This window comes from Erpetoichthys calabaricus, chromosome 9, assembly GCF_900747795.2.
Source record: "Erpetoichthys calabaricus chromosome 9, fErpCal1.3, whole genome shotgun sequence".
NCBI lineage: Eukaryota > Metazoa > Chordata > Cladistia > Polypteriformes > Polypteridae > Erpetoichthys > Erpetoichthys calabaricus.
Window position 1 is genome coordinate 58,845,495 of NC_041402.2, and position 26,445 is coordinate 58,871,939.

Below are 26,445 nucleotides of genomic sequence, written 5' to 3' on the forward strand. Positions count from 1 at the left end.
ATTTGACTTCACAAAGTATAGCTTCAGCTTATTACATATGTAATTGTTTTTATACAATTCTGTAGTCATCAGAAAATGACAAGGGGTCTATGCTGTCCTTTAACAATATTTGTTATGGACAATCCAAGCTCCCTAAGCAGCAAAACACTAATTGGACAAAAGCACAAAGTAACCTTTAATTACATGCCACATCACAAAACAAATTAGTTTAGCACTTGGATTGATTATTTCAATAATGCTGTCTTCAAAATGATATAAAGATGACAAATAAGACTATTGATTTTCTGACTATTTTTTCAACCAATTGCTTAAGCACACTAGTTTATTTACAGTGGTTGTTTAAGGGTTGCTCCTTTTCTTACTAACATCATATCCAGATACAGAAAGCAAACTTCCACAAGAGACAAGTGTCAGGAAATATTATTCATTAGTCATTGGTTGCACCTTTTCAAGTGTCTGTGTACGTGACTCAGTCACTGTTGGTTTTCGTTCAGTTTATGAGCTGCTAGATGCCCAGGATTCCAGAGAATGCTAAGATACCAGAATCAGTGGGGCATCGCATTCAGAGCAATGCATAACATGTTCTGTCGCTCCAGTATGATGTCAGATATTTGTAATAGATAGGACTTGCATTCCGTGATCAGGTTGTTGTGCCTATAAGATATTTACAGTGCTGATCACGTGAAATATCTTTTATTTTTTTCTGGTATAGACCCAATATCTAAGAAACCTATATGAGATTCACAATTAAAATATACATTACAAGGAGGGAGTGATACATATTGTTTATTTACTACCTCTCCAATTCTGAGCCATTTCTGTAAAGTACAGTTAGTGTCTAACTTATTTCAGTTTTACAGTATTAAAAGCTCATATATTATTCTTTTCACAAAAAGTATATTTTGAAAGCTTTACCAGGGATTGAGAAGAAAACTTTTAAAATATTTTACAGTTTATACAGTACAGGGTTTAATCCCTTCTTATTATCTCAGATATCATGAACATATTTTCCAAAGGCTTTTATAGCAAGCTACAAAAAAATTTTGTAAAAGTGAGAAAATGAGCACTTTCTCTGAGCTGCCTTGGGTCTTTGCAGATTGTTGAAATTTGCATTTATCTTAAGCTTTCTCAATGATAACAGAAGCTTTCCATTTACCCCAGGTTCAAAAGAAGCTCTTTCTCAGATTTCTCATTACCCTTTTAAAAGTCAGCTCTTGTACTTTAGTAAAAAATGTGTTAATTGCCTTTCAGTTTTACTCAATTTATAATTAAAACTATCATTCACTTTTTCTGCCAAAGGACAGACTGAATATTATACAATCACAGGTGACCAATTATAGTATATTCCTTTAAACAGCTAGCGAAAAGGAAACAAACAGACATACATGTTACACATATATTGTCTACTATACAAAACACTGTTCATTTTGTTTTTGGCCAATTATGATAAACAGTAAAAAACTGGGCCTCAATATATTACATTGAAATGTATCCATCCATCCATTATCCAACCCGCAATATCCTAACTACAGGGTCACGGGGGTCTGCTGGAGCAAATCCCAGCCAACACAGGGTGCAAGAAAGGAAACAAACCCCAGGCAGGGCGCCAGCCCACCGCAGGGCACACACACACGCACACTCACTCACCAAGCACACAGTAGGGACAATTTCGGATCTCCAATCCACCTAACCTGCATGTCTTTGGACTGTGGGAGGAAACTTGAAATATATCAGCTTGATAATAGTAGTGTTTTTCTAACTTTCTCTTTATATTGTTAGATAGTACCACCTATCAAACCTCCCCCTAGTAAATACTAGAAGAGTAATTAATTTCAGTTTTTTTCAAATGTAATGACTTCCCCATTTTATAGTCATGTGAAAAAGATACTGCACCCTTTAATGGTTCTGACATACCAGTACAGTACCAGTACATACAGTGGGTACGGAAAGTATTCAGACCCCCTTCAATTTTTCACTCTTTGTCATATTGCAGCCATTTGCTAAAATCATTTAAATTAATTTTTTCCCTCATTAATGTACACACAGCACCCCATATTGACAGACAAAAAAAGAATTTTTGAAATTGTTGCAGATTTATTAAAAAAGAAAAACTGAAATATCACATGGTCCTAAGTATTCAGACCCTTTGCTCAGTATTTAGTAGAAGCACCCTTTTGAGCTAATACAGCCATGAGTCTTCTTGGGAAAGATGCAACAAGTTTTTCACACCTGGATTTGGGGATCCTCTGCCATTCCTCCTTGCAGATCCTCTCCAGTTTTGTCAGGTTGGATGGTAAACGTTGGTGGACAGCCATTTTTAGGTCTCTCCAGAGATGCTCAATTGGGTTTAAGTCAGGGCTCTGGCTGGGCCATTCAAGAACAGTCACAGAGTTGTTGTGACTCCACTCCTTTGTTATTTTAGCTGTGTGCTTAGGGTCATTGTCTTGTTGGAAGGTAAACCTTCGGCCCAGTCTGAGGTCCTTAGCTCTCTGGAGAAGGTTTTTGTCCAGGATATCCCTGTACTTGGCCGCATTCATCTTTCCCTCGATTGCGACCAGTCGTCCTGTCCCTGCAGCTGAAAAACACCCCCACAGCATGATGCTGCCACCGCCATGCTTCACTGTGGGGACTGTATTGGACAAGTGATGAGCAGTGCCTGGTTGTCTCCACACATACCGCTTAGAATTAAGGCCAAAAAGTTCTATCTTGGTCTCATCAGACCAGAGAATCTTATTTCTCACCATCTCAGAGTCCTTCAGGTGTCTTTTAGCAAACTCCATGCGGGAGTTGGCCTTAATTCTAAGCGGAATGTGTGGAGACAACCAGGCATCCAACCTGACAGAACTGGAGAGGATCTGCAAGGAGGAATGGCAGAGGATCCCCAAATCCAGGTGTGAATAACTTGTTGCATCTTTCCCAAGAAGACTCATGGCTGTATTAGCTCAAAAGGGTGCTTTTACTAAATACTGAGCAAAGGGTCTGAATACTTAGGACCATGTGATATTTCAGTTTTTCTTTTTTAATAAATCTGCAACAATTTCAAAAATAATTTTTTTTGTCTGTCAATATGGGGTGCTGTGTGTACATTAATGAGGGAAAAAATTAATTTAAATGATTTTAGCAAATGGCTGCAATATGACAAAGAGTGAAAAATTGAAGGGGGTCTGAATACTTTCCGTACCCACTGTAACTAGCAATCATCTAGTCACTATCAAACAGCACATAAAAGACATTAATTTATTAATATCTATGAACAAAAAATGATACGTAGAAGTTATGTATAAAAAAGTAAGTAAAGTGGAACCTCGGGTCATGAACGTCTCAGACCATGTACAAATTGGGTTATGACCAAAAAGTTTGTCAAACTTTTGCATCTGTTCATGACCACACACTCGGGTGATGAACAAGCCAGTTTCCTTTCCGGTTCGTACGCACCGGTGATTTCCACATGTGTTCAGTCTCTCCCTGTGCATTTGCCGTGAACTCTTTGTGCTCTATTTCGTTTCCCTTCCGGTTCGTACGCGCCGGTGATTGACGCACGTGTTCAGTCTCTCGCTGTACCTGTACAGTACATTGTTCTCGGTCAGACGTGCATTGCGCAGAGAGACTTTACCTCAAAACTGTAATCTGCCCTCCACCCAGTTCCTCCTCACTTCCTTCATGCCAGAACTTGACTCATGCAATGTTAGTTTTCTTGGTTGTTTATGGTTAGTTTTTGTATAAATTACGGATTTTCAAATGTTCATTTTTTTCCCTGTGCTTAAAACTCATTAAAAAAAAAAGTGTGTTGGCTGGGATTGGCTCCAGCAGACCCCCGTGACCCTGTGTTCGGATTCAGCGGGTTGGAAAATGGATGGATGGATGGATGTTTACAGCGATCGGTTCGTAAGGCTATTAGTGTGAATTCCTGCAATGTTACTTTTCTCTGTTCAAGGTTTTCTCAGTGTTATTCAATGTTTTTACATTTAGTTTACTACTACACTGTGCATTCTATGGTATAATTAACTATTTTTGTGCTTAAAAATCTTTAAAAAAAATATATTTACATTCAGCTCATACGGTCCAGAATGGATTACAGTAATCCCTCCTCCATCGCGGGGGTTGCGTTCCAGAGCCACCCGCGAAATAGGAAAATCCGCGAAGTAGAAACCATATGTTTATATGGTTATTTTTATATTGTCATGCTTGGGTCACAGATTTGCGCAGAAACACAGGAGGTTGTAGAGAGACAGGAACGTTATTCAAACACTGCAAACAAACATTTGTCTCTTTTTCAAAAGTTTAAACTGTGCTCCTTGACAAGACAGAGATGACAGTTCTGTCTCACAATTAAAAGAATGCAAACATATCTTCCTTTTCAAAGGAGTGCAAAGCAAGCAGTCAAAAAAAAAATCAATAGTGCTGTTTGCTTTTAAGTATGCGAAGCACCGCTGGTACAAAGCTGTTGAAGGCGGCAGCTCACACCCCCTCTGTCAGGAGCAGGAAGAGAGAGAGAGAGAGCCACAGAAAATCAATACGTGCCCTTTGAGCTTTTAAGTATGCGAAGCTCCGTGCAGCCTGTCCTTCAGGAAGCAGCTGCACACAGCCCCCCTGCTCACACCCCCCTACGTCAGCGCAAGAGAGAGAGAGAGAGAGAGGAAGAGAGAAAGTAAGCTGGATAGCTTCTCAGCCATCTGCCAATGAAATCAACTGGGCAAACCAACTGAGGAAGCATGTACCAGAAATTAAAAGACCTATTGTCCGCAGAAACCCGCGAAGCAGCGAAAAATCCGCGATATATATTTAAATATGCTTACATATAAAATCCGCGATGGAGTGAAGCCGCGAAAGGCGAAGCGCGATATAGCGAGGGATCACTGTAATTGTATTTACATACAATCCTATGGGGGGAAATTGCTTTGGGTCACAACCAAATCGGGTTGCGACCAGAGTTTTGGAACAAATTACGGTCGTGACCGAGGTTCCACTGTATGTGCTTACTGCTTCCATATCATTTAAGAAGGTGCTGATGATCAGGAAGTGTTACAGCCACTATGCAAGAGAAAATACTTGAGTAATCAAGGCTGCAGTAATACCGAACCAAGGACAAAACAAATCTGCAGTGATCTCCTTCAAGCAATTTGTTCACACAAACAATTTGAAAATTCATCAGTTTTAAAGTAATAAGGAATACTGACAAAGGAAAATCATTCAAGAAGTGTACCAATCATCCTAGGAAAGGCTGTTCCACAGAATTCACAAAAAGATCAACCCATTTGATGCTCTGAGAAATGGCAAAGGGACCACTAGCTATATGTGATTTACAGGCTCACATGCAACAAGGTAAAAATCCATGCAGCATCTTCTCTCCAACAAGAAGTAGTGCCATTGCTTAGGTTTGCAAAGTTGTAACTGAACAGAATACATGATATCTAGATCATGAGCTGAAAGTACTGTAGATTTGTTTGGATTTATGAATGATGTCATACTTTTTGAAAAAAGCAAACGCAGCGCATCAGCCTAAAGCACCATACTCACTATCAAGTTGGTAATGCAGGGCTGATTATTTTGGATTGGTTTGCAGCCTCTAAGACATACATGTCTTGTAATCATTGAGTCAACCGCAAACTCATCTTTATAGCAGAGCAGAGGAAAATGCAAGGCCATCTGTCAAGACAGCTTTGTTCAAAAAATGATCATGCAATGAAGATCCTATGCAAACTAGCAAATTACAACCAAATAGCTGAAAAAGAAAAGAATCAAAATTGTATAATGGTCAAGTCAAAATTCAGGCCTGAACAATGCTGAAATACTCTGGTGGGACTTTAGGAGAGCTGTGTATAAAGGAACATCAGTGAACTAAAGCCCTTTGTAAGGAGAGAGGAGTCAAAATTCCACAATGTAATGTATTTGATAGCAGGTTGTATCCTGGTATGTGAAACCACTGAATGGACAAAGTATGTACAATACTTTTTAGTTTGAATCAAAATATAGCATTTTATTTTGCTAGGTGATGGCTTTTCACACTAATTACTGAAAGGGTTAATACTAAGCTAATATTAAACTTTGAAGGATCTCTGTAAGTTATATTATTATTTTGACAGCAACAGTTTTGGAGATAACTTTTCCTGCAACAATGACATTACAGCTATCAAAACAGTATTTGCCATTTAGCGTTAAGTATGTTGTTTTTCCAAAAAAGGCTACATATAGTAAATAAATTAATTAAAAAAAAAAAACAAACAAAAAAAACATGGCAGTCAGGCAGGCATTCTGCAGACAGCACACATACTGTACTCCAGAAAAAATATTCATGACAGGACTTAGTGATAGACCATCTGATAGATTTATCTTTGGAAGTAAATGGCAGCCAGCATGACATGAAAATTGTTTATTGTTCAGCCCTTTTTCAGTTAAAAAGTTATAAATGACTAGTGTGTGTCTCCCAATATGTGATTCAGGCTTTATTATAAATAGTTTAATAAATTCAAACAAATGCAATTCTTGTCCTCCCTGTCAAAGCAGCATGACTGACCCTTAGGATATAATGAATGTAATGAAGCATGCATTGCTTGTTTATGTTATTCCACTCAGCATTCTCTGTCAATCATCAACTGTTCAAATGTATTTTTCTTCTGCTCTTGTTACATTTGTGTCATTTGCAAGCAGTGTGGCTGAGATGATGAAAAACTGGACCTAGAGAGGGCATGATTCTAATTCTCTTTCTTAACACTGTTTAAGTACCTATACTGTACCTGCCAGTATTGCAGTACTTGAATGGTGTCCTCCATGAGATGTGATGAATATCACAAGTTTTGACTGAAATAACAGTGCAGCCGAAGTGGGTGTATTACTGATAAAATATACTGTAGTTATTCTAGACATTATCTTGATGGCAATTATCTTTTTTTTATACTAATGCCATTAGTGAGTGATTACTAAAGGACATTATTAATACAGAAAGGAAAGAGACATAAAATGTAGCATTGGCCACTTCAAGCCTGATAATTGAATAATAAAAAAGCTTTGCAAAAGCATATAAACTATTTGATTGAGTCCATTTAAACTGTAGGAGTTTACCAAGCAACTGATGTATGCTATGTGTATGAGTAACACAAAAAAGTAATAATAATAGTAATTAAAAAATATGAGCTATGCTGCTGACAGTGGCCCAAGTGTATGGAAAAGAGAAAAAATTAAGGTATTATATGAAAACTATAGTCCTACTAAGCATGGCTTAGTGGAAAAAATGTTTTAACAGATGCACATTTATAAACATATGAAGCAGGAAAGAAATTACAGGTGCATCACTAATAGACCAAATGGAATAGAGCTTGATGAGACGAGAGCAAAATAATGATATACTGCTGAAGTGAAGATAGAACAAAGAAATCTGCAGATAGCAGATTTGAAAATATACAGTATACAGTGAGAAATCGCGCATACAAGATTTTACCAAGCTGTTTAAAAGTTAATGTGAAGGTGTGTGTGTGTGTGTGTGTGTGTGGGTGTTTTCGGCCAGCGATGGACTGGCACCCTGTCCAGGGTTCATTTCTGCTTTGCGCCCCATGCTAGCTGGGATAGGCTCTAGCAGGCCCTCACGACTCTATTCAGGACTAAGCGGGTTAGAAAATGACAGTATTCAAAAATTCAGATAAATACTGCATTTAGACTACAACATTCCTTACTAGAGGAGCTTATTTGTGATAAATATGGTTATAAATCATTGAGAGGTTGCTTGTTAACTTTTGGCTGTCTTTATTGGTCAACTGACTGCAGGTTAAAGATAAATAAAGCTCTGAGTTTTAAATAAAGAGTTAGCTAAAATGTAGTCAAAATGTTAAAAATTCTTAGGATTATGCAAATTAAACAAATTTAACATATTAATTAAATAATTGTTCATGGAGAAGTTAAAACATGGACTAGTTCTGAATTTTGAAAACAAAGCTGAGGTAAACAGTCTGATTAAATTAAAAGAATCACTAACAGCACAAACTGAATTTAAATGAATGAATTGGTTTGAAGGCAAGAATAATAGCCACTGTGATATTCTGAGTCCAAAACGGTCTACTTCTGGCACAGGTTCTTCTTCCTGTGGTGTCAGTATCTCCCACCTCCTCATGGCTGCTAAGCCATGGAGTATTTATTAAATGCCTCTGCATTTGTTACTCTATACACAATTTCTGCCATCTTGCTGTTACAGTAGTACACTTTCTTTACAGTTGCCATAGGATTTCCCCAGTTTGTGTGCTTCTTTATTTAGTATGCAGTTTTGAAATATTCCTTTTTAACACAGATTCTCTGTTTCTGTATAAGGGGCCTTACCATGTTTTGGGGTATTTTTCCATGTAAATTTCCTTGTACTGCTCTATTAATAAGATTTTTCACAAAAGTTGCCTTTTTACTGTATTGTGTTTTTATTAGGATCTACAAGGTATACCAGCTAATTATACAGCATTCCAGAGATCATTTTTTACAGGCCAAATTAGTGATGTCACAGTAATAGAATTTTTGAATTAGATACTCTGTACCTTTCAATAGAGCCAAAAACAGAAATCCCATTCGGTTGTTTTTTTATTAACGTCCCTCCATTTTTAAAGTGAACAATATTGTGTTTTTTTTATAAAACGATATATCTTCTTATATAATATACTACCGTGACTGTCTGTTTGTCTGTCCAGGATTTTAAATCACCTGTAGCTTGCAAACCGTTTGACTTTTTGACCTGAAATTTGGTACACATATACTACATGATGTCTACTATCCGTTTTCAGGGTGATGATTGACCTCTAAGGTTATTCCTCTTTTTATTTTTATTTTATTAATTGTAGAGTCAACTCTCGGCTGCAGCCAGCAAGGTGACCGTTCAGCGCATGCGTATGTTCTCATCCCTACCACCTTCGCTGTCATTTTTCCTACCTCTTCATATCTTAAATCATTTTTGAGGCAGATTGAAGACTTAAGTGCCTGCTTAAGTGAAAAGTTAAGGAAAACGTACTAAATAATTGCAACACAAACACTGACTTAATCAGTTTTAACGCGAAAAGATGCTGAAGAAAGAAGAGAAGAAGCAGGCCGCTAGGGTGGAGAAGAGCTGCTCAGGAAACACCAAGCGCATCAACCTCTGAGCAAATGAATGCTAAACGTACAGAGAAAGAGGATGAAAACTAGGAATGCTCAAGTCAAATGTATTCACTGCACGTTATTATGCAGTGCGCCGTTACTGGTAAAATATATGAAAAAAAATGACAGTAACAACAGCTTTGAAATACAGGTATATCCGTCAAGCATTTACCCAACTATCACTTAAATAAACAAGTGTTGGCATTTATTAATACCAAATAAAATGCAGAACTTGAACTTTAACGTGTGGCAGAAGTGGGGATGTAAGAACAAATGGGGTTTATAAACTTGGGGGATTTCAGCATAGTGTTTAGAAAGAATGATATGTCGTGAACTACCTGATTTAGTTTAATGTGTACGTTCTGCATTTATTCTGACATTTTATGTCCAGTAACTGAAAAATACTGCTTAAAATCTGTGCAAATTATAAAAAATTCTAACATTATTATATCTGTACTCTTGAATTAGCAGATTCCAAAATAATTCAGCGCATTTCCATTTAAACCAACTCTTTAAAGCTGTTTTTGTAGCAACATTCTTCTAATGTTTGATTTGTACACTCTTGTTAAGTTTGTAACATTTTATATTTACATCATTAGCTGGTTTAAAAATATTACTGAAGAGTTCAATTTAATGGATGAGTCAAATTAATTCAAATTTCAAATGTCATAAACTTTGTGTTTTAATTTTCCAATTCTGTCCAAATCTCATCTTATCAGAACAGCTGCAGCGCCCCCTGGTGGCACCCCCGGATGCCAACAGGGCTGTAGCTGACTCCATCTCCCATGAAGCCCTGCAGGAGTCTGAGGTATGGCTGGCACTCAGTGGGCTGCTTTCTAGTGTTTCGGGGGAGGTAGTGCTCTGTCCACACTGGCTCCCCCGGTTCTTCCACAGCAGAGGCGTCCCAGCCATCCATGACACTGTACAAATCAAGAATTGGAATATTACTTTGGCTGTCGTTACCTGTACTCAAAAAAAAATGATAACTGAGCAGCATTATATTCTTCAACATACCATTCATATATGTGACATGTGCTTTCACTTATGAGTTACACTAATGTGCCTTCATAAGCCAAACAAATGACACAAATTCAGTGTTTGTAGATTTGAATTTAACAATGAAGTATGCCATTTAATTTGTCCTGCTAACTGCATGTTTCTGTGATTAAGCATCTGTGTTAACTCGTTACAGCTTTGAAAGACTAAATACATTTTTATTTTGGTATTAACAAATGGAGCAACTCGTGTCATCATTGGTGATTTCGTTTAAATCTTGCATCATTGTTCACTTGCTAACAACTGTTGTTAGCACTGCCGGTCCTCCCATATCTCACAGTCCTATGCACGCAACTGTGGATATCTGTGAGGTCCCTCTCCCTGATTCGTGACATGTAAGCAGGACTGTGTAGGACACCATTAAAAGCAATTAATATTAATATCTTTTCATCTCCCTTACATAAATGTGTGACAAAACAAGCTAAATGATTACACTGCATTGATCAGTAACATTGTTTCACTTTCAAAGCATGCACAAATCTGTTTCTTAGTGAATTCCATAATGTAAAAGTGGAAATAATTCATGCCTATGTGTGTTTTGATTTTTTTCCATAATGATTGTGATTTCTACACTTGTGTGCTGAATTTCACCTACACAAACACAATGCATTTCTAGACATGCCTTCTTTTTGTCATTGCGACAAGTGTTAATGCTGTGCTGTAGCATCACCATTGTGGGCCATTTGTATATGTAGTTTTTACTAATATTCTTCTCATGCATTATTATACCTTCCAAAGTAATTTGTCTGCTTGAAGTCACATAGGAGTGCAGAAGTAACTTTCTCAGTATTACCAATACTGTAAAAAAGCTGGTATTGTTATGTTTTCGGACCTTTGGTACTGAATTAGTACTGAAGTATTGGTTCTTGTGTCATTCTTAGACTGAATAAGAAAAGAAAGAAAAGAAAAGAAAATAGAACTGCAGCATTTTTTTTCACTTTAGTAATGTTTAGATTTAAATCATTGCCACCAAAATATTAGAAAAATGCATGAGATTTCATATTGCAACATAATACAAAACAAAATTATAGCTGGGAAGTCAGTAGTTTTCATTACCACTGTGTACTATAAGTTAGAATGATGACGATATTTAGACAGTTTTGGGATTACATATTTACAAAGTTTAAGGGATGCCACTGTGAAATGCAAAATATTAATGACTGAAAATTCCTTATTAACTTCAGATGATGTGGCATCTGGACCTTCTGTTCTGCATTTGTTTTGTTTCAGACATTTTATAGTGTAGGGATTTAATTAGAATAGTGGGGGCTTCGTTTACAAAGAATTTAATAATTGATATTCCCTCTAGGTAGAGAAGTTAGATTTTAAACATCTGTGTTTCATTAAATCACCTCAGCTGAGTTAACTTAAATATGCCGCTTTTGGTTTTCAGAATGGTAATTATTATATTCTGTAAATATGGATAAATTAAGAAAACATTTTAGCAGTTTGTGAAATGCATTATTACATTTAACTATTACATGAAATTTAAAAGTGGTGTAAAAATGTTTAATTTTGTGGTAGTCATTTTACTTACACTGGGTATTTTACATGACACTTTAATTAAAGTGGTTGCCACTGCCAGTGCTGTCTCTTGCATCCTGTAAATCGTCCTTTTTTGTTATTACTGTTGTCACTTCCTCGTACTTACCCTGTGACCTTCAGTGAACACCCATACCTAGCTGTGCCAACTTCTGCATATGATAAATGACAAGTGAAGTTCTATTTTAGGTTACTCTGTTGTAGATGTGGATTCATACTTCTCACACTGAAAGACAGAGAGAGCTTCCCTCTGTAATTACCCCAGGATGTTTGTTACCATTTTCAATGCTTCAAGTTTAGACAATAATAAAGTCATAGCATAGTCTGTTGAATCCTCCTGCTCAATTACAAAGAGAAGTTTGAAAATGGAAGTATTATTTAGAGTATAAAGGAAATAGCTCCGAAAGTACAAAGATTAACATCATTAAAGGTTACAGCTAATGCAGAGGAGTATTCTGCAAAGCAAACCATCATTTTGCGCACCTTGTCTTGTGCTGCATTATGTGAATGGAGTTTTCATCTCCAGCTGTTGAGATTTTTTTATTATTTTGATTAAAATTAAGTATTTTCAAGATAAGTAATTTTAGTGTTTGATGTCAACATTTTGATTGTAGTGTCACTTTCCAGTTTTTTCTGGAACAAAATAATAATAATAAGTTGAAGCAATTTTGATCTTGTTGAGCAGATCTTATTGTTGGAGGAGGCTAGAGAAGGCATAAAGCAGGAATTAACTCTGAACAAGCTGGCAATGCATGAAAGATCACAATTAAACAAAAAGTGATTAGCTGTACTGCCTCACAGATCCAATGTCCTAGGATCTGAATTCCATACCTGGTGGTTTGCAAACAATTCCATGTCTTTGGGGTTTTACTCAATTAAGTCAGTTAGTTATTCCAGACTTGGCCCCATGTGAACAAGAATGGGAGTGTAGATGTGTCAATGAATGGTGCCTGCCATGCATTTTCTCCGTGTTCAGGGCTGGTTCCTGCTTTCCTTTCAGTGCTGCCATGATAGGCTCTACCCCTTGTGACCCTTAAGTGTGCTTTGGGATTAATAAAGTTATCTATCTATCTATCTATCTATCTATCTATCTATCTATCTATCTATCTATCTATCTATCTATCTATCTATCTAAAAAGGTATTTTGTCCAAAACATTGAAGTATATTAATAAAAGGAGGCTACAGCATATGGTTTAAATATTTTCAGCTCTTCATTGTTTGCGTTACCTTAATTTATAATGATCTAAATAATAATGATTTATTGCTAATCTTAGTGTTAATAGCTAATGTAGATTATGCTCACTAATTTATATTACTTAGATACATTCAATTGCTTATTCAGTATTACTGATCACTAAAATGTGATAGTTGCCTAATTATGAGCACCAGAGTTGCTGGTCCCTCTTTCTTTTGTAAAGTCCTCTCTGTCAATATTTCATCTTTTATTTCTTAAACTATTATGTGAAACTTAACAGTGTTAAGAATTAGCAATCCTTGGACATCTTACTGAAAATAGTCTTTGTCTTAAATACATTTTTTCTGTTCTCTTGATGTGAATATTCTTTAAACTTTATTTCCAAAGAACATGGCCATATGTGTGTTTTGGACTAATTCTTTAGTTGAAAAAGATACAATGTTTCTATTATTTAATTTTAAGTGTGTCACACCGGCATTTTAGTGTCTCGTCATTTTGTTGATGTGTTGCGAGGATGCACTGTACCATTGTGATGGAATGCCTCACAAGGATCTCCACTGCAATGCTTCAGTTCTCTGTCTGACGTTACAGATTTGAAATTTTAATAGTGTTAGACTTGGATTTATAGTGATAGGTATTCTGGTTAACGACTCATAGTTTCCACTACTTAATTCAGTTCATGGTCGTAGCGTTTTGGTTCTGGTGACATTTTCGCGGTTTGGTTGTTGATCTTACTCTTGATTTTGCTTTTACTACCGGCAATTATTGTTTTGACTTTTCTTATGGTTTAGCCCTCTGGAATTTGTTTGATAACAATACTTTGGTGTTCTAGAAAAATGTTTTTGTTTCAGTTTCTTGAAAATGATTATATCTCCTGGTCCTTTACGAAAATGTCAACTAATTAAAAAAGTAGGCAGAGGATGTCAGTGGTGCATACCTGCCAAGTAGCTTTCAGCATTCACTAATGGCATAACAGATACACAAATTTAAAATATTAATCTGTGGTGGGTTTTATATTTGCAGACCACTGATGCTTAACTGTGTACAGTAAACTAAACACATTTTGCAAATTTATTACAGGGAAACAAAATACACATGATATTTTTAAACCTGATTAATTCATTTCATGTTTTCATTTCAGAGCCCATCCTGACCGCATCAGGTTCAAAGCAGAGACACTCCCTGAATGGGACACATTTCTACCACACTGTAATATTATAAACATATTGGGGCAATAAGGAATTGCTATGCATGTTCATAATTATAGTACGCAGAAAAAAAAAGCCATTCAGACACAGACCATTTGCAAGATTCAAACCAAGCAGCTAACCATTGAGCCTCTTGGTGCAATACGGAGGAAGGAAATTAAAAAGAAATGCAAAAATATTTCAAAATTTTGATCATGCGTCATTCTTATAAATCTGAAGTTTGTAAAATGTTACCCTGTTCACTGTTAAATGGTTAGGCACTTTATGAAATAATATTTAACAAGATTTTTTATCACAGAATAAGGTATTCCTTTATTCAAGTCTTCCAAGTATTTCTGTTTGTTATCCACACCATCTAGCAATGTAGTTTGTAATTATCAGTAAAGTTCTGTTTTAGCAAGAAGCACTCTACTGCATTCTTAATTGCTGTAGTAGAAAGTACATAAAATTGACATCAACATTAATCAGCTGCAGATGCCTGTGCTGGTGGTAGTAGCTTTTCAATTCCCATACCATTATGCTTCCACTACCCCATCGATCGACCTCAGCAGCAAAGAAATCTCTGCGTGCCTAAGCCTTCCCTTGAGCAGACATACACTGTCTTTATGCATGGATTGGAAGTTCAGCTCTGTCTTTGTTAAGACATGTTATTTTTTTTCTTCTAGCTGAATGTGATTTCTGTGTTCATTTTATAAGGCACATTTTGAAAAACATAGTTTAAACAATAAAGTGACAATAAAACAGGACTTTCTTCCTTTTATTCAATATGTGTTCAGCCAGCACGTACCCATAATAGTGAGAACCTGCTTTCATAAAGTAAACTTATGTAAAGTGTTTAATTATATATTGAAATTTTTGTTATGTTCCTCTGAATGCATTGACCTTAATTTTGACCTTGTCAATGTTCTGCTAGGTAGCCTGATGACACTTGGTTAGTGCTGCGGCCTTACAGCCCCTGGATGCTGGCCCTCCAATCACAGTCCCTGTTTATATGCATTTTTCTCCAGGTAGTCCAGTTCTCCTACATCGTAAATAAGTGAGTGTTAGGTTAATTGGCATCTCTAAATTAGTTCACTCTGATTGAGGTTTTATGTTGTAACAGGTGATTGGGCTGGTACACAACACGGAGAACTAAAGAAAGTTTGGGATACCACCCTGGTAACCCATTTAATATAAAACTCAAAAGACAGCTGAGAACGGCTCAAAACAAAATATTTTCTTTATTGGCAAACATTGCAATTGCTGTTAGGAGGTCTGTCCTCTGAATACAATCAGTATAGCATCTGACTTCACCTTCCCTTCTGGAAATGGGATGGCTTTATATGGTGGGGACCGTAAGGGTTGGTGTTTTTCTTGGGTCTTCTCAGGCAGAGGGACTGGGTCAGTCGTCCCTCTTGTGGTGCTTTTTCTTGGCTACAAAGTAGGAAGGAGAAAATAATGTTATCACCAGCACCCCTTCTCGTCCTGAGGTAGTATTGCCTACCTCATTAGAGCCAGGAGTGTGATCCCCAGACATGCATGTGTAACGTTGTGTAAAGGTGCCCTGCAGCAAACTAGCATGCAATCTTTCCTTCCTTGTACCTGATACAGCTAAGATAGGCTCCACCTTGCAACAAAACTCAAAATTCGATTGGGTAGGTTTTGGTTGCAATTAGTTGAATTAATTATTGCTATAAACACAGACATGGTGATTTTATTTGGCAAAACTCTTTAAAATGCATCAAGCAACAATGTGAGTTTTTACATTTTTTTGTATGAAGGGCCTCTATCTTGCATTAAAATCTAAAACGTGGATATCATGCTTACCTTTGAATTTTCTCTTCACCAAGAAATAGTATCCCTGAGATACTATAACTATTAAAAAATGCTACTGATAAAACAAACTTTTACAAAAGGTGTTCACATACTGTGTACAGATGTAGCTGACATTTCTGACATTTAACAAGATGTGTTTTAAAGTGAAATTTCCAGAATAAAATGAATGGGTTATGCAGCCTGCCAGTGCCTGCTACAGTTAAGTACCATTAAATAGTCTATTATCATATGTTATATGCTGAAGTCTTAAATATCAGTTGTATAATCACAGAAGCTTGAGACAGCGGTATCCTAAATTCTCTGCTAGGCATGGATAAAATAACATTACAGCTTAACATACTGACCACAGAGTGGCAGACACTGAATTAGGTCATACATTCCCTAGGGTTAAATAAGATATCTTGAAAAAAAACATAATTGTATTTGTTACATCAAATGAAGTGATGAACAACACAATGAATTAAAAACAAATAGAGTAGCTCAAAGGAGAAATACAATACCTTTAATCTGCTTTTTGTATACCAGTTTACTTCTCCTGTTTATTTGGGAGTTTATGCACAGACATAGTGCACTGTGCTGTGACAAATTTATGTAAATACTACTGCACATTTTAATAGCCTTATTTTTATTTTAATTAATGTATAATATTCAGCAAAATAAAAATATGCAGCTTATTTTTCAATTTATGATTCAGGATAATGCTACTCTTGATGGCATACATTTCTTCTAGTTAGAATTCCATGTTCAATTTAATGGTATTATAATTACATTTTTGGATATTTTTTATGTATCTGGAACATATTTCTGCATAATGTTCACATTGCAATTGAATTAATTGCAATTGACTTGCTCTTGAAGACTCAGACCCCTTAATTGTTTCTTTTTCCTTAATTAACAGCCAAACAATAATGAGATACAAAATGAGCCAAATATGACCAGCAGACTGTGTCTATCATCAACACCTGAAAATAAAGATGAAGGTCTCAGGAATGTTGATCTTCTCGGGTCCCCAAAACGTTTTAACAGTGCTCTTAGAAAAGAGAAAATCAAGTTTTGGAAATGTATGCTATTGCACAATGAGAGCAGCAACAAGCCACGGAATTAAAGAATTGGTTTAATTAACAACAAGATTAAGCAGCTGGTTAGAGTGAAATTGGTTGGAGTTTGAGGCACAGACTTAGTTGGTCTTCTGTTGGTTCACTAAAATCACATTTAATTTCTGTTTGGGTGCCATTTAAGGAAAGAAATGAAGTAGCTCAGAGGAACAATGAAGAAATTTAGGGGAACACTTTTTAAAAAACAAATCAATTAAAATTAAATAAAAATGAGTTAATTAGCACGAAAATCTGGTCACCAATTAAGGAAAGGGTTAGAATGAAAGTCTGCAGCCACTACAGTCCTCAAGCACCAGAGTTGGGGACCCCTGTTCTAAATGATTTAATGATATGTTTACACCCAAACCCCCATTCACTTTGTCTGTTCCAAGTTAAAGTTTGTAGTTAACCTTCTGTATAACGTACGCCATGGTGCCAACACAGGTAGCAGAAGTGCCCAGGGAGAAACAGACACTTAATAGAACAACTGAGAGTTAAAGCTGGGACTCTGGAGCTTTAAAGCAGATAAGTATAAAAAAAAATAAAGATTACAATATAATATACCATATTTTCAGTTTTACATCTTCCTCTGAGATTTATATGTTTAGAAAATTCACAAAGGAATCTTGCCATTTCACGTTTAATATTGTGATTTTGTTTCACTTTAAAGTATCATTTTTATAAGCCACAATGCACTTAGAATTGCTATCCCACAGATCGTGTGACGTTCGTTTGAATACAGCCAGGGATGTTTCAAGGTTCTCCCTTTGTGATATATGATTATCTGGTAACATTAAATTTCCCTGTCATATTTGTGCAAATGGAACTGTATGTGCTTGTGTTCATACTTGGCCTTGAACTGAAATTATGTTTAAGATGAACTCTGGTCCATTGCTACCAAGATTAATATTAGTAACTCTACCTACATGAATGAGATACCACAAATGTGAAAATGGATTTAAGGATTTTAATATTTCAGCATTTGAAATGTGAATACATTGTAGTATAAACTGTAATAGTTTTGTTCATTATGTTAGCTCTGGTATTCTGTGAAAGGAGCAGAGTCTGGATATAATAGTTTTTTTTTCTTATCTTTTTAATTTCATCTGGCTGTCAGAAAATGTGGCACTCACAAGTCAAGTTATATCAGACATACAGTACACCTACCTAGAAAGTAGACCCTGAAAACTTTAAGTGAACAACTGGATTTATTCTTTGAGCAAAGAAAATTGCATTGTCTCTGAAGGTTATAGCTTAATATTTTCTTCGGAAAACAATGTATCATATAATAAATAATGTGAGTACCGTTATTTGTTACATTTTACTAGTTTCTCCATTGCTTTTTTAAGAATGTAGCATATACATTGCAGAGTGTAAAATTTTCTGCCTTATTATTTGATGTAATAATAATCTTAATTATCCATAGTTAATGCACTTCAACAAATTTTGCCAAACCTATGCCTGAAGGGGCACAGCTGCAGTTATTGTTTAGGTACTTAGCTTAAATGATCTTATAGTGATTTTATTATTTAATTTTTTTTCATGTCAGGTGATCCTTTAATTTCTAAAGAATTTGCCAATGATTTGCTTGCCACATACAAAGTAATACATTTTAAGTATTTTTGTTCCTCCAGCCATTATTGAACTTGAGTAATGTCATGGTTGCAGTACTTGGAGTCTGACCCAACAGTGCTAGATGCAAGGCAGGAATCGGTCGCAGTCAAAACACCAGTCCTTTGTATGACATGCTTATTTTCACACCCACACCCACTCAGACTGAACCAGTTCCCAATTAACTTTACAAGCATATGTTTGGAAGAAAATTTACAATTATAATTTTGTTTTCTCACTGTGTACTATACAATGTACTTTTTACATTATTAATTATTACTGTCATCAACTTCTTTGTTAAGAATGGAATGAATGAAAGTGAGATGAAATCTCCTGTTAAAGAATATTGTCATCTATACTATTACTTCTCTGTTTATTTTCATTTTTAAACACTTTGAATCACCTGAGAGAGAAAATATTTAGCAAGAATGTGAATTCCTTAAAAAAATAAAAAATGAATAAAGAGCACAAAATGAGTCCAGTGCAATAAAAGCTACAGTTAATGTGGCTTGCCCCTTTTATTTGTAAGATATTGGGTAGTGTTTTAAATTTCTTAGAAGTTAATCACACACTGCAGCCTGCTTATGACTTTGAAAGGAAAAATGAAAGGGAAAATGAGGAACCTAATTAAAGTAATTAATTAATGATTGGAATTAGCCTCTAAATTAGAAACTGGTTGGAGCAGAAGACATGTGTTGCAATATCACTCTGAGAAACTGCAGTACTATAACAGCAGAGTTTTAGACTTCTAATCAAATACTGCAATATTGATTTAAATTATCTTGGCTGCACCATTGTAACATATTGGATAATAGCTAAGAAAGTAAGTTAAATACAGTGCAGTTAGAGCTGTTCTTGTGCATTCAGAACTTTATGTCAAAATTTAAATTCTAAGGAGTAAACTATTTAAGAATAAGTATCAAAATAATTCCAAGGACAGGGTGAAGTCATTTATGAACAATCCTATTTGATTAATAGCTTTTTCAGTATTGTCTGATCACTGCTGTATAAGTAAATGCTTAATTATACAAGAATTAAAAGAAGACATTGTCATCGACAAAGAGGAATACACTTGTCCAGATGACATGTTGGGGTGCCAGCCGGCTCATCCCATTTAGTGAAATAATAAGTTCAAGCAAAATTACGGGCACACTGTGGTGCACAGTAAAACAAAAGGTGGCGTCTGCCACTGGCTACAATAATAACGCTCTGAAGAGCTGTCAGGCTGCAGGATGCCTGTACCCAAATTATACGTCTCCTAATGGGAATATGCTGCTATAGTCCTTAGACTGGAAGGAGTGGAGTCAGCTGCTCCCTTTGGGAATCTTCTTGGAGCTGTGGGTGGAAAAAGAGACAGTCAGCAAGCCTTGTGTCCCAGAGTGGTAATGCTCATTTCTGATGAGTCTGGAATATGGCCCTCTGAAGCGCATGCATGGTGTGTCAACCAACACATCAGTTTTGAACTATTTTGTCATTAATCATCATCATTTCCCTCTACTTGTCCTGATGAAGATCATGACTGCAACATGCTGTTTTGGGGCTAAATAGGCCACACTATGTTTAGCAATGTGTTCCAATACCACCTAAGAATTTCCAGACACTTACAAGGAAGCTTAGAGATACAGTCTCCCTTGCATGTTCTCGGTCTGTCCTCTGGTCTTCTTCTAGTGGACTATGACTTTAAATTTGGAAATGGTGATTCCTATCCCAGCCCAACCACACTCAGACGTGAACGGTCTCAGTATGCAATGGAAATTACACTCTGATGAAACCAAAAGAACAACATCATAGGGTGAGGTTCTCTTGATTTGAGACTGCCATGAGAGTCATTAATGGATTGTTGTTTGTCTGGCACCTCCTCTTAGACCAGTTTGTCATAATTAATCCTATCAACAGCACACGTCTCCAGACAACATAGTCCTCAGGTTATTAAGGCACCATCCTCGGAGGAATGTAATGTGGCGTTTGCTCAACGTCTTTACGTAAACATTAATAGACTAAAACAAAATTTTTAAATCCCTGTTTTTTTCTGAACCTGGTCATTTTGATTAGGGGAAGGGAGTCCAATGCTGCTCGGAGACCATGAACCAGCACTGAGCAGTCAGAAGACACACCCATGCACCCATGCTGTTTTATGAGGCCAGTTTAGAGTCACAAATTAACTTCCTGCTTGTTTTTGTAACATTCATGAATAAAACATTTGTTGGTATAGGCAAAATGTGCAAACCCCACACAAAAAATGACTGAGCCATTGAGTCATCAGTGCTAACAATTCAACAAGATAGCAGTTCCCAAATGCTTGCAGGCTAACAATTGCTTAGATCATATAAGACTTGAATCAGAAATGATGTAACACTGTATAGTGTGTCAAATCTACAATCTCTGATAACAAGAAGCATCCTCTTTAATAAAATTCCTGTGTGCGTCCAGGTGTCCGTGTGTGGGTGTCTTCTGGTGAAGTGCGCATACGCGGGGCACGGTGCAATGCGCAATATTACTGTCAGAGAAAGTTAGAGGCGTTTTACGGAAATACAAACCAGTATTACTGTGAGAGGAAATTAAAGGTACACAATACAGTGACGCATATTACAGCCACATACAAGCCAGTATTACTGTCAGAGGAGATTAAAGGCATATTACCGACACACACGCCTGTATTACCGCCAGAGAAAATTAAAGGTATATTATGGACGTACAAGCCAGCGGACGTACAAGACGGTATCCTTCAATAAGGGCGCACACAAAAAGGCGAGCCTCAAAAGCCTTTATTCGCCGCGCTCAATTGAGGTCGCCCTTTTGAAGCTCGCCTTTTTGTGCGCGCCCTTATTGAATAGAGCCGTACAAGACAGTGTTACTGTCACAGAAAATTAAAGACACACAATACACGGCGGCAGCCCACGAAGAACGGTCAGCTCAGCAAGTAAACATCAACAAAAGAAAGGCTGAAAGAAAGAAAAATACGACCAACAAAAAGAATGAGGTCAAAGTCCCTTGCCATTTAATATAGACTGTTCCTACTAATGTTTATGCACTACTGTTCTAGCGCCCGTTATTGTAACGGGCTAAATGACTAGTTATGGAGAAACGGGCTAAATGACTAGTTATGGAGAAACAGATTGAACCAGGAATGCTATCAGTACAAGGACACTTTTGGTGTCAGTAGATGAGGCTTACAAACCTCTTTCTAACATGTACAAAATACCGTATGTGTTTGTACCTTTATGGAATGAATGTCTTCCTTAGTTTGACCAAGATAACATAGGGGTTCTACTGATGTTCACAACATTTTTTCTTAATTTGCTGTGCCTGAAAAAAATACTCATAATATTCTGTCTAGAAGTTACATGACTCTGAAAGACTTAAAAATTGAGCAGTAATATAAGTCACAACATGCCTGGCATGGACACAAGGGTAGTGTTTGTGGTTATCACAGTTGACTAGGTTATACTTACAGAGTATAAGATATGTATGCTAACAACAGCTTCTAAAAATAAACCGGCTAATTCAGTCTATTTTATATGCAAATACTTATAATATTTTTTATTAAAATGCATACTATATATGCAAGATTATCTTGAGGTACAGCTTGTCTTTTTATAGTACAGAATTATTGATTGTTATGTAAAGACCACTTTTTTAATTTCATTTTAATATGCAGGTAATATATCACTAAATTTTAAAAATGTTTTTGTTTTTAAAACCAGAATGGCAACTTCTCACAATACATCAAGATAAAGAGTCCTGCTTCTGCACAGAACACTGGGCAGTCTGCATTTGCAGATTTTGGTAAGTGCTGCTTTTGCAAAAATGCATCATAAAATGTGGATTGGTAACATCTAAAGATGTTAAAGTTCAATTTTTAGAAATTTAATTAAAAATTCATCATGAAAAAGTAAATCATCCTGAATAAAATACATTGTAGGTCTTTCTTTACTATAGTATCTGTCTACTTTTGTGATTGAGTAAACAAGCTGTGTTGTTTTCAAGTTCATGTTTATTATCACATTTATAGCGTACATTCGTTAATACATCATGAATCAGGCATTGGATTATATAAGCAGTTTGAAATCTGTGTAGTTCCTCTAAACACCCTCCCAGTATACTGTATATTCCATCTTTCCTGCAGTCTCGATGATGAATTACCATAAAGTGATTTTGTGTGTTTATTTTTTATTTTTTTTTAACTGCAGAGCAATTAAAAAGTATGACCAAGACATGGAAAGATAAAAAAGATTGGTGAAAAATCAGGCTCTAAATTGGGAAGTCAAGAGCAAATTAATAAAAAAAAAATCAAAGCCAAAAGCAAATTTCCTAACACTAAGGTCTTCTTTTTAATGTTTTTTTTTTAGCATACAAAGTTTTGCTTTTTAAAATCCATATATTGTATTAAACACAAACACATTGTATTGGAATACTAAAATTGTGCAATCTCATAACTTATATCAGTCTTGATATTGTTAAGTATGTGATGATCCGATTTTTCTTCTGTTCTTGAAAATCCATCCCAAGAACAGTTTTAATGATGAGGATAATTACAGCAAACAGGATGCATCTGACCATAATTTGGAATATCACAGCAAAGGGTCTGAGTATTTATAGAAATGAGAGATTTCAATTTTTGATTTTTAATACATTTGCAAGTCTTTCTGAAAACATTTTCACTTTGTCATTATGGGTTATTGAGAGTAGTTTGGTGGGCAAAAATGGCAAATGTATTTATTTAAATGAAATCTAAGATACAGAAGGTGAAGGGGTCTGAACTCTTTCTCAATCCACTGTACATTACATTTTGAAGCAGGTTGAATAGAAATGACTATGAGTCATGCTTTATACCGTGTAACCTTGCTTTTCTGTTCTGTACTTTATACAACAGTCAGTTCCATTTTTTGTTTTATTAACAACTAATGGTTTTCATAACCTAAAATTCTCCCATCCTATGAAACAAAATAAGAACTTCTCATAAAATATTTTATTGATGTATTGCTGATATAAAAGAGCAATATTAAAGTATAATATTGCCATCTAACAATGCAAAGGAAAATGAACTAACATGACCATACAACAAATGTATTACTCAATTATGAAAAAAGTAATGTGCCCTATTTATAAGTGAAAATAGTTGGACTGTGGAACTGACAAATTATGACCCCAAATTATTCTTCCAGACCAAAGGAATATGGTAATAAAAAATAGCATGAAGAATTATAGCTAAAATAATGAAAATGATGCATTTAATTACAAGAGCTTTTCTTTATACTGTGTCATATTGACCTCAAAAGCTTTTAAATCTTTTTATAATGTAGAAAGTGTGACATAGTGGCTAGGACACAAACCTGTAAACCATAAGGCTGAAGGCTCATTGTTAATTTCCAATCACTGTGTGATCCTGAACAAATCACTTAACCTGTCTCTGCTCCAAAAGTAAAAATAAACATATATACACATTTGTATTTTATCTTTAATCTTGTAAGTAACATTGGGTGATTATGTTTGGCAGGTATACAATAATAATCAAATTAAAATTTTAAGGGTCTGAAGGTGAAAATTCAGCTGCAAATTATACCGAAAAGAGTCAGTCATGGTGGCTGTAAAGTGAAGATGTTTGGTACTACTAATTTAATGTGATGTTTAATATTATGTGGCACAGCAAAAGAGGGCTGATTTTCAGCAACCCTGACAGTTAAGCAAAGTGACTACAGCACATGCAACATTTTGTGGATGAGGCTAAATGTGTTGTTCTATCCTAAGTTCTCTGTCTAATTTTGCTTTGTTGTCCTAGTTATTTAGCTGGCCTTATTCTTGTTGCTTCTTGGGATTCCTGTTTTGACTTTTATCTGTTTTTGGATTTTACCTTGTGTACTTGCTCTTTTTGGATTTGGTCTTGTATCTTTATCCTTATCCTTTGAAATATGATGCCGTCTTTTTTTTTCTTTTCGGATTGGCTAATTAGATTATGATTTTGTACAAATAAATAAGACTTTTTTCACCTTGTCTGCTCCTTCAGTAGCACACACTGATCTATAATTGATTTTTGGTGGATGTGGTCACCTGTGCTTTGCAGAGCAACGTGTCACTGTGTATTCCTCTAGTTTGTTCATGCCTGCTGAAGGAGTGGAGCCAAAGGACCACTCAGTGCACATTTCTGCCTCTGGTGTTACAATGAGCCATTGCAAGTCCGACACTCAGGAAATAGGTCAATCATCCATTTTCTTGAAGTGCTTATTCTGCTTGGGGTGAGAGCACAGACTCTAGCAATAAGACTGGCTACTTTGTGAATGGCTTATCAGCTCATTTCTGGGCATTATTTTGGATTTTAAAAATGTATAACGAATTACGTTAGAGTATAATCTACACAGGACCATCACTTTGTGTCAGGCAATTTGAAAGCCATCCTTTAGATCCATAAAAAAGTATTCTTCTTTCAATATTTTTTTCAAGAATGCTGTTCTCAATACATAAACCAATATTTAGTCTTAAAATACAGAAATGTGCAATATTTTACTGTGAGTTCTTGCAGGTAACCTCACGTGAACACACAGAGTCTTTAAAACGTTTTTGTGTTTTGAGCATTTTCCTTATTAAAAGTCTGTGGTTGTCTTATGTCCGCTTTAAATGAAAATTGAGTTTGTATCTGTTTCCCCTCCTCATCATGGTAATAATTGTATTATTTAGTTACTTAACCTAGTCACATTTTTCAATTCATTTTTTACTGGTTTTCTGTCACTCTTGAATTGTTTCACCAGATTTTCTTTTATATTCATTAATTCATGAGGACTCTTACTGTTTTACAAATGTGATTAAAGGTTAATGGTACATTTTCAGCTATGAAGCTCTGAAAAAACACAGAAACTAAGACTCTTTCTCTACTGAATTTAGACTTTTATGTTCACAGTGGATCTTTATCAAAGTAAACAAGACTTTGTTGTTGTTATTGTCCAGTTTTCTGGTTACTATGGTTGAGATTATCATTCCTAAAGTAATGATATTTATTTAAGCAAGTTCTTTCCCAAGAGTAACATCGTAAAGAAGTGTGCCCTAAGTTGCAAAAATCATTTTGATAAATGTCACTATGGGTATAATTTTTTTTAATTTAATAAATGAAGAGTTCCAAGCATCAGTTATAGATAAGAGATGGAATGTAATTGCTTTTTGCCTTGCTCTTGTATTCCTTTGTCTAGTAATCTGTATGGTAATGTGCTTCCTTTCCAAGTTTAAATTACCTTTAAATACTTGACAAGGTGTTCTTTGTTTGTGCCTGTTACATTCTGAAATACTGTATTTGTCATTATTTAATATAAAGAGTACTCAGAATTAATACGATGAAAAGCTTTTTTTTTACTTGGATTAGGTGTTTGTGGATGCCGTATTCCATATACTGTAGTTTAATTTCATTGCAGTTACCAAGAATCAGATTTTTTTCTCTAGCCAATTCTATCTAAACCTTCATTATCTCAAAGGCTGTATTAGATGATGGATATAACACAAATTTAATGCCAGATTGATTACTTACAGAGCAAATAAGCAAAATTGATTAAATAGTCATTTTTTATTTTGAAGAGGTTCCTTTGGCTATTATTATCAGATTAGATTCAGTTTATTTTCATTTAACATTACAGTAAGATGAAAAGTATAATTTAGTGTTTCTGCTGGTGCATAACATGCAACAATGAATATGTAATCGTATAAAATAAAAAATATTGATAACACATTAGGCATTGCAAAAATGCATCTATTACTCATTTACTGTTATGTAACAACTCTTTAACTAAGGCTTCTTTTGGTTTTCATAACATTTACAAAGTGTCACTAACGTGGCTATTT

At 35.6% G+C, this 26,445-nt stretch overlaps 1 protein-coding gene across 1 annotated transcript in view; it reads left to right on the top strand.

Annotated features, from left to right (window-relative positions):
- itfg1 (integrin alpha FG-GAP repeat containing 1) overlaps positions 1 to 26,445 on the top strand; it is a 450,065-nt gene that overhangs the window by 74,389 nt on the left and 349,231 nt on the right. The window contains exon 8 of the mRNA XM_028809647.2: positions 22,329 to 22,410. Within this exon, the coding sequence (XP_028665480.1) occupies positions 22,329 to 22,410 (82 nt within the window). The remainder of the gene's footprint in view (positions 1 to 22,328; positions 22,411 to 26,445) is intronic.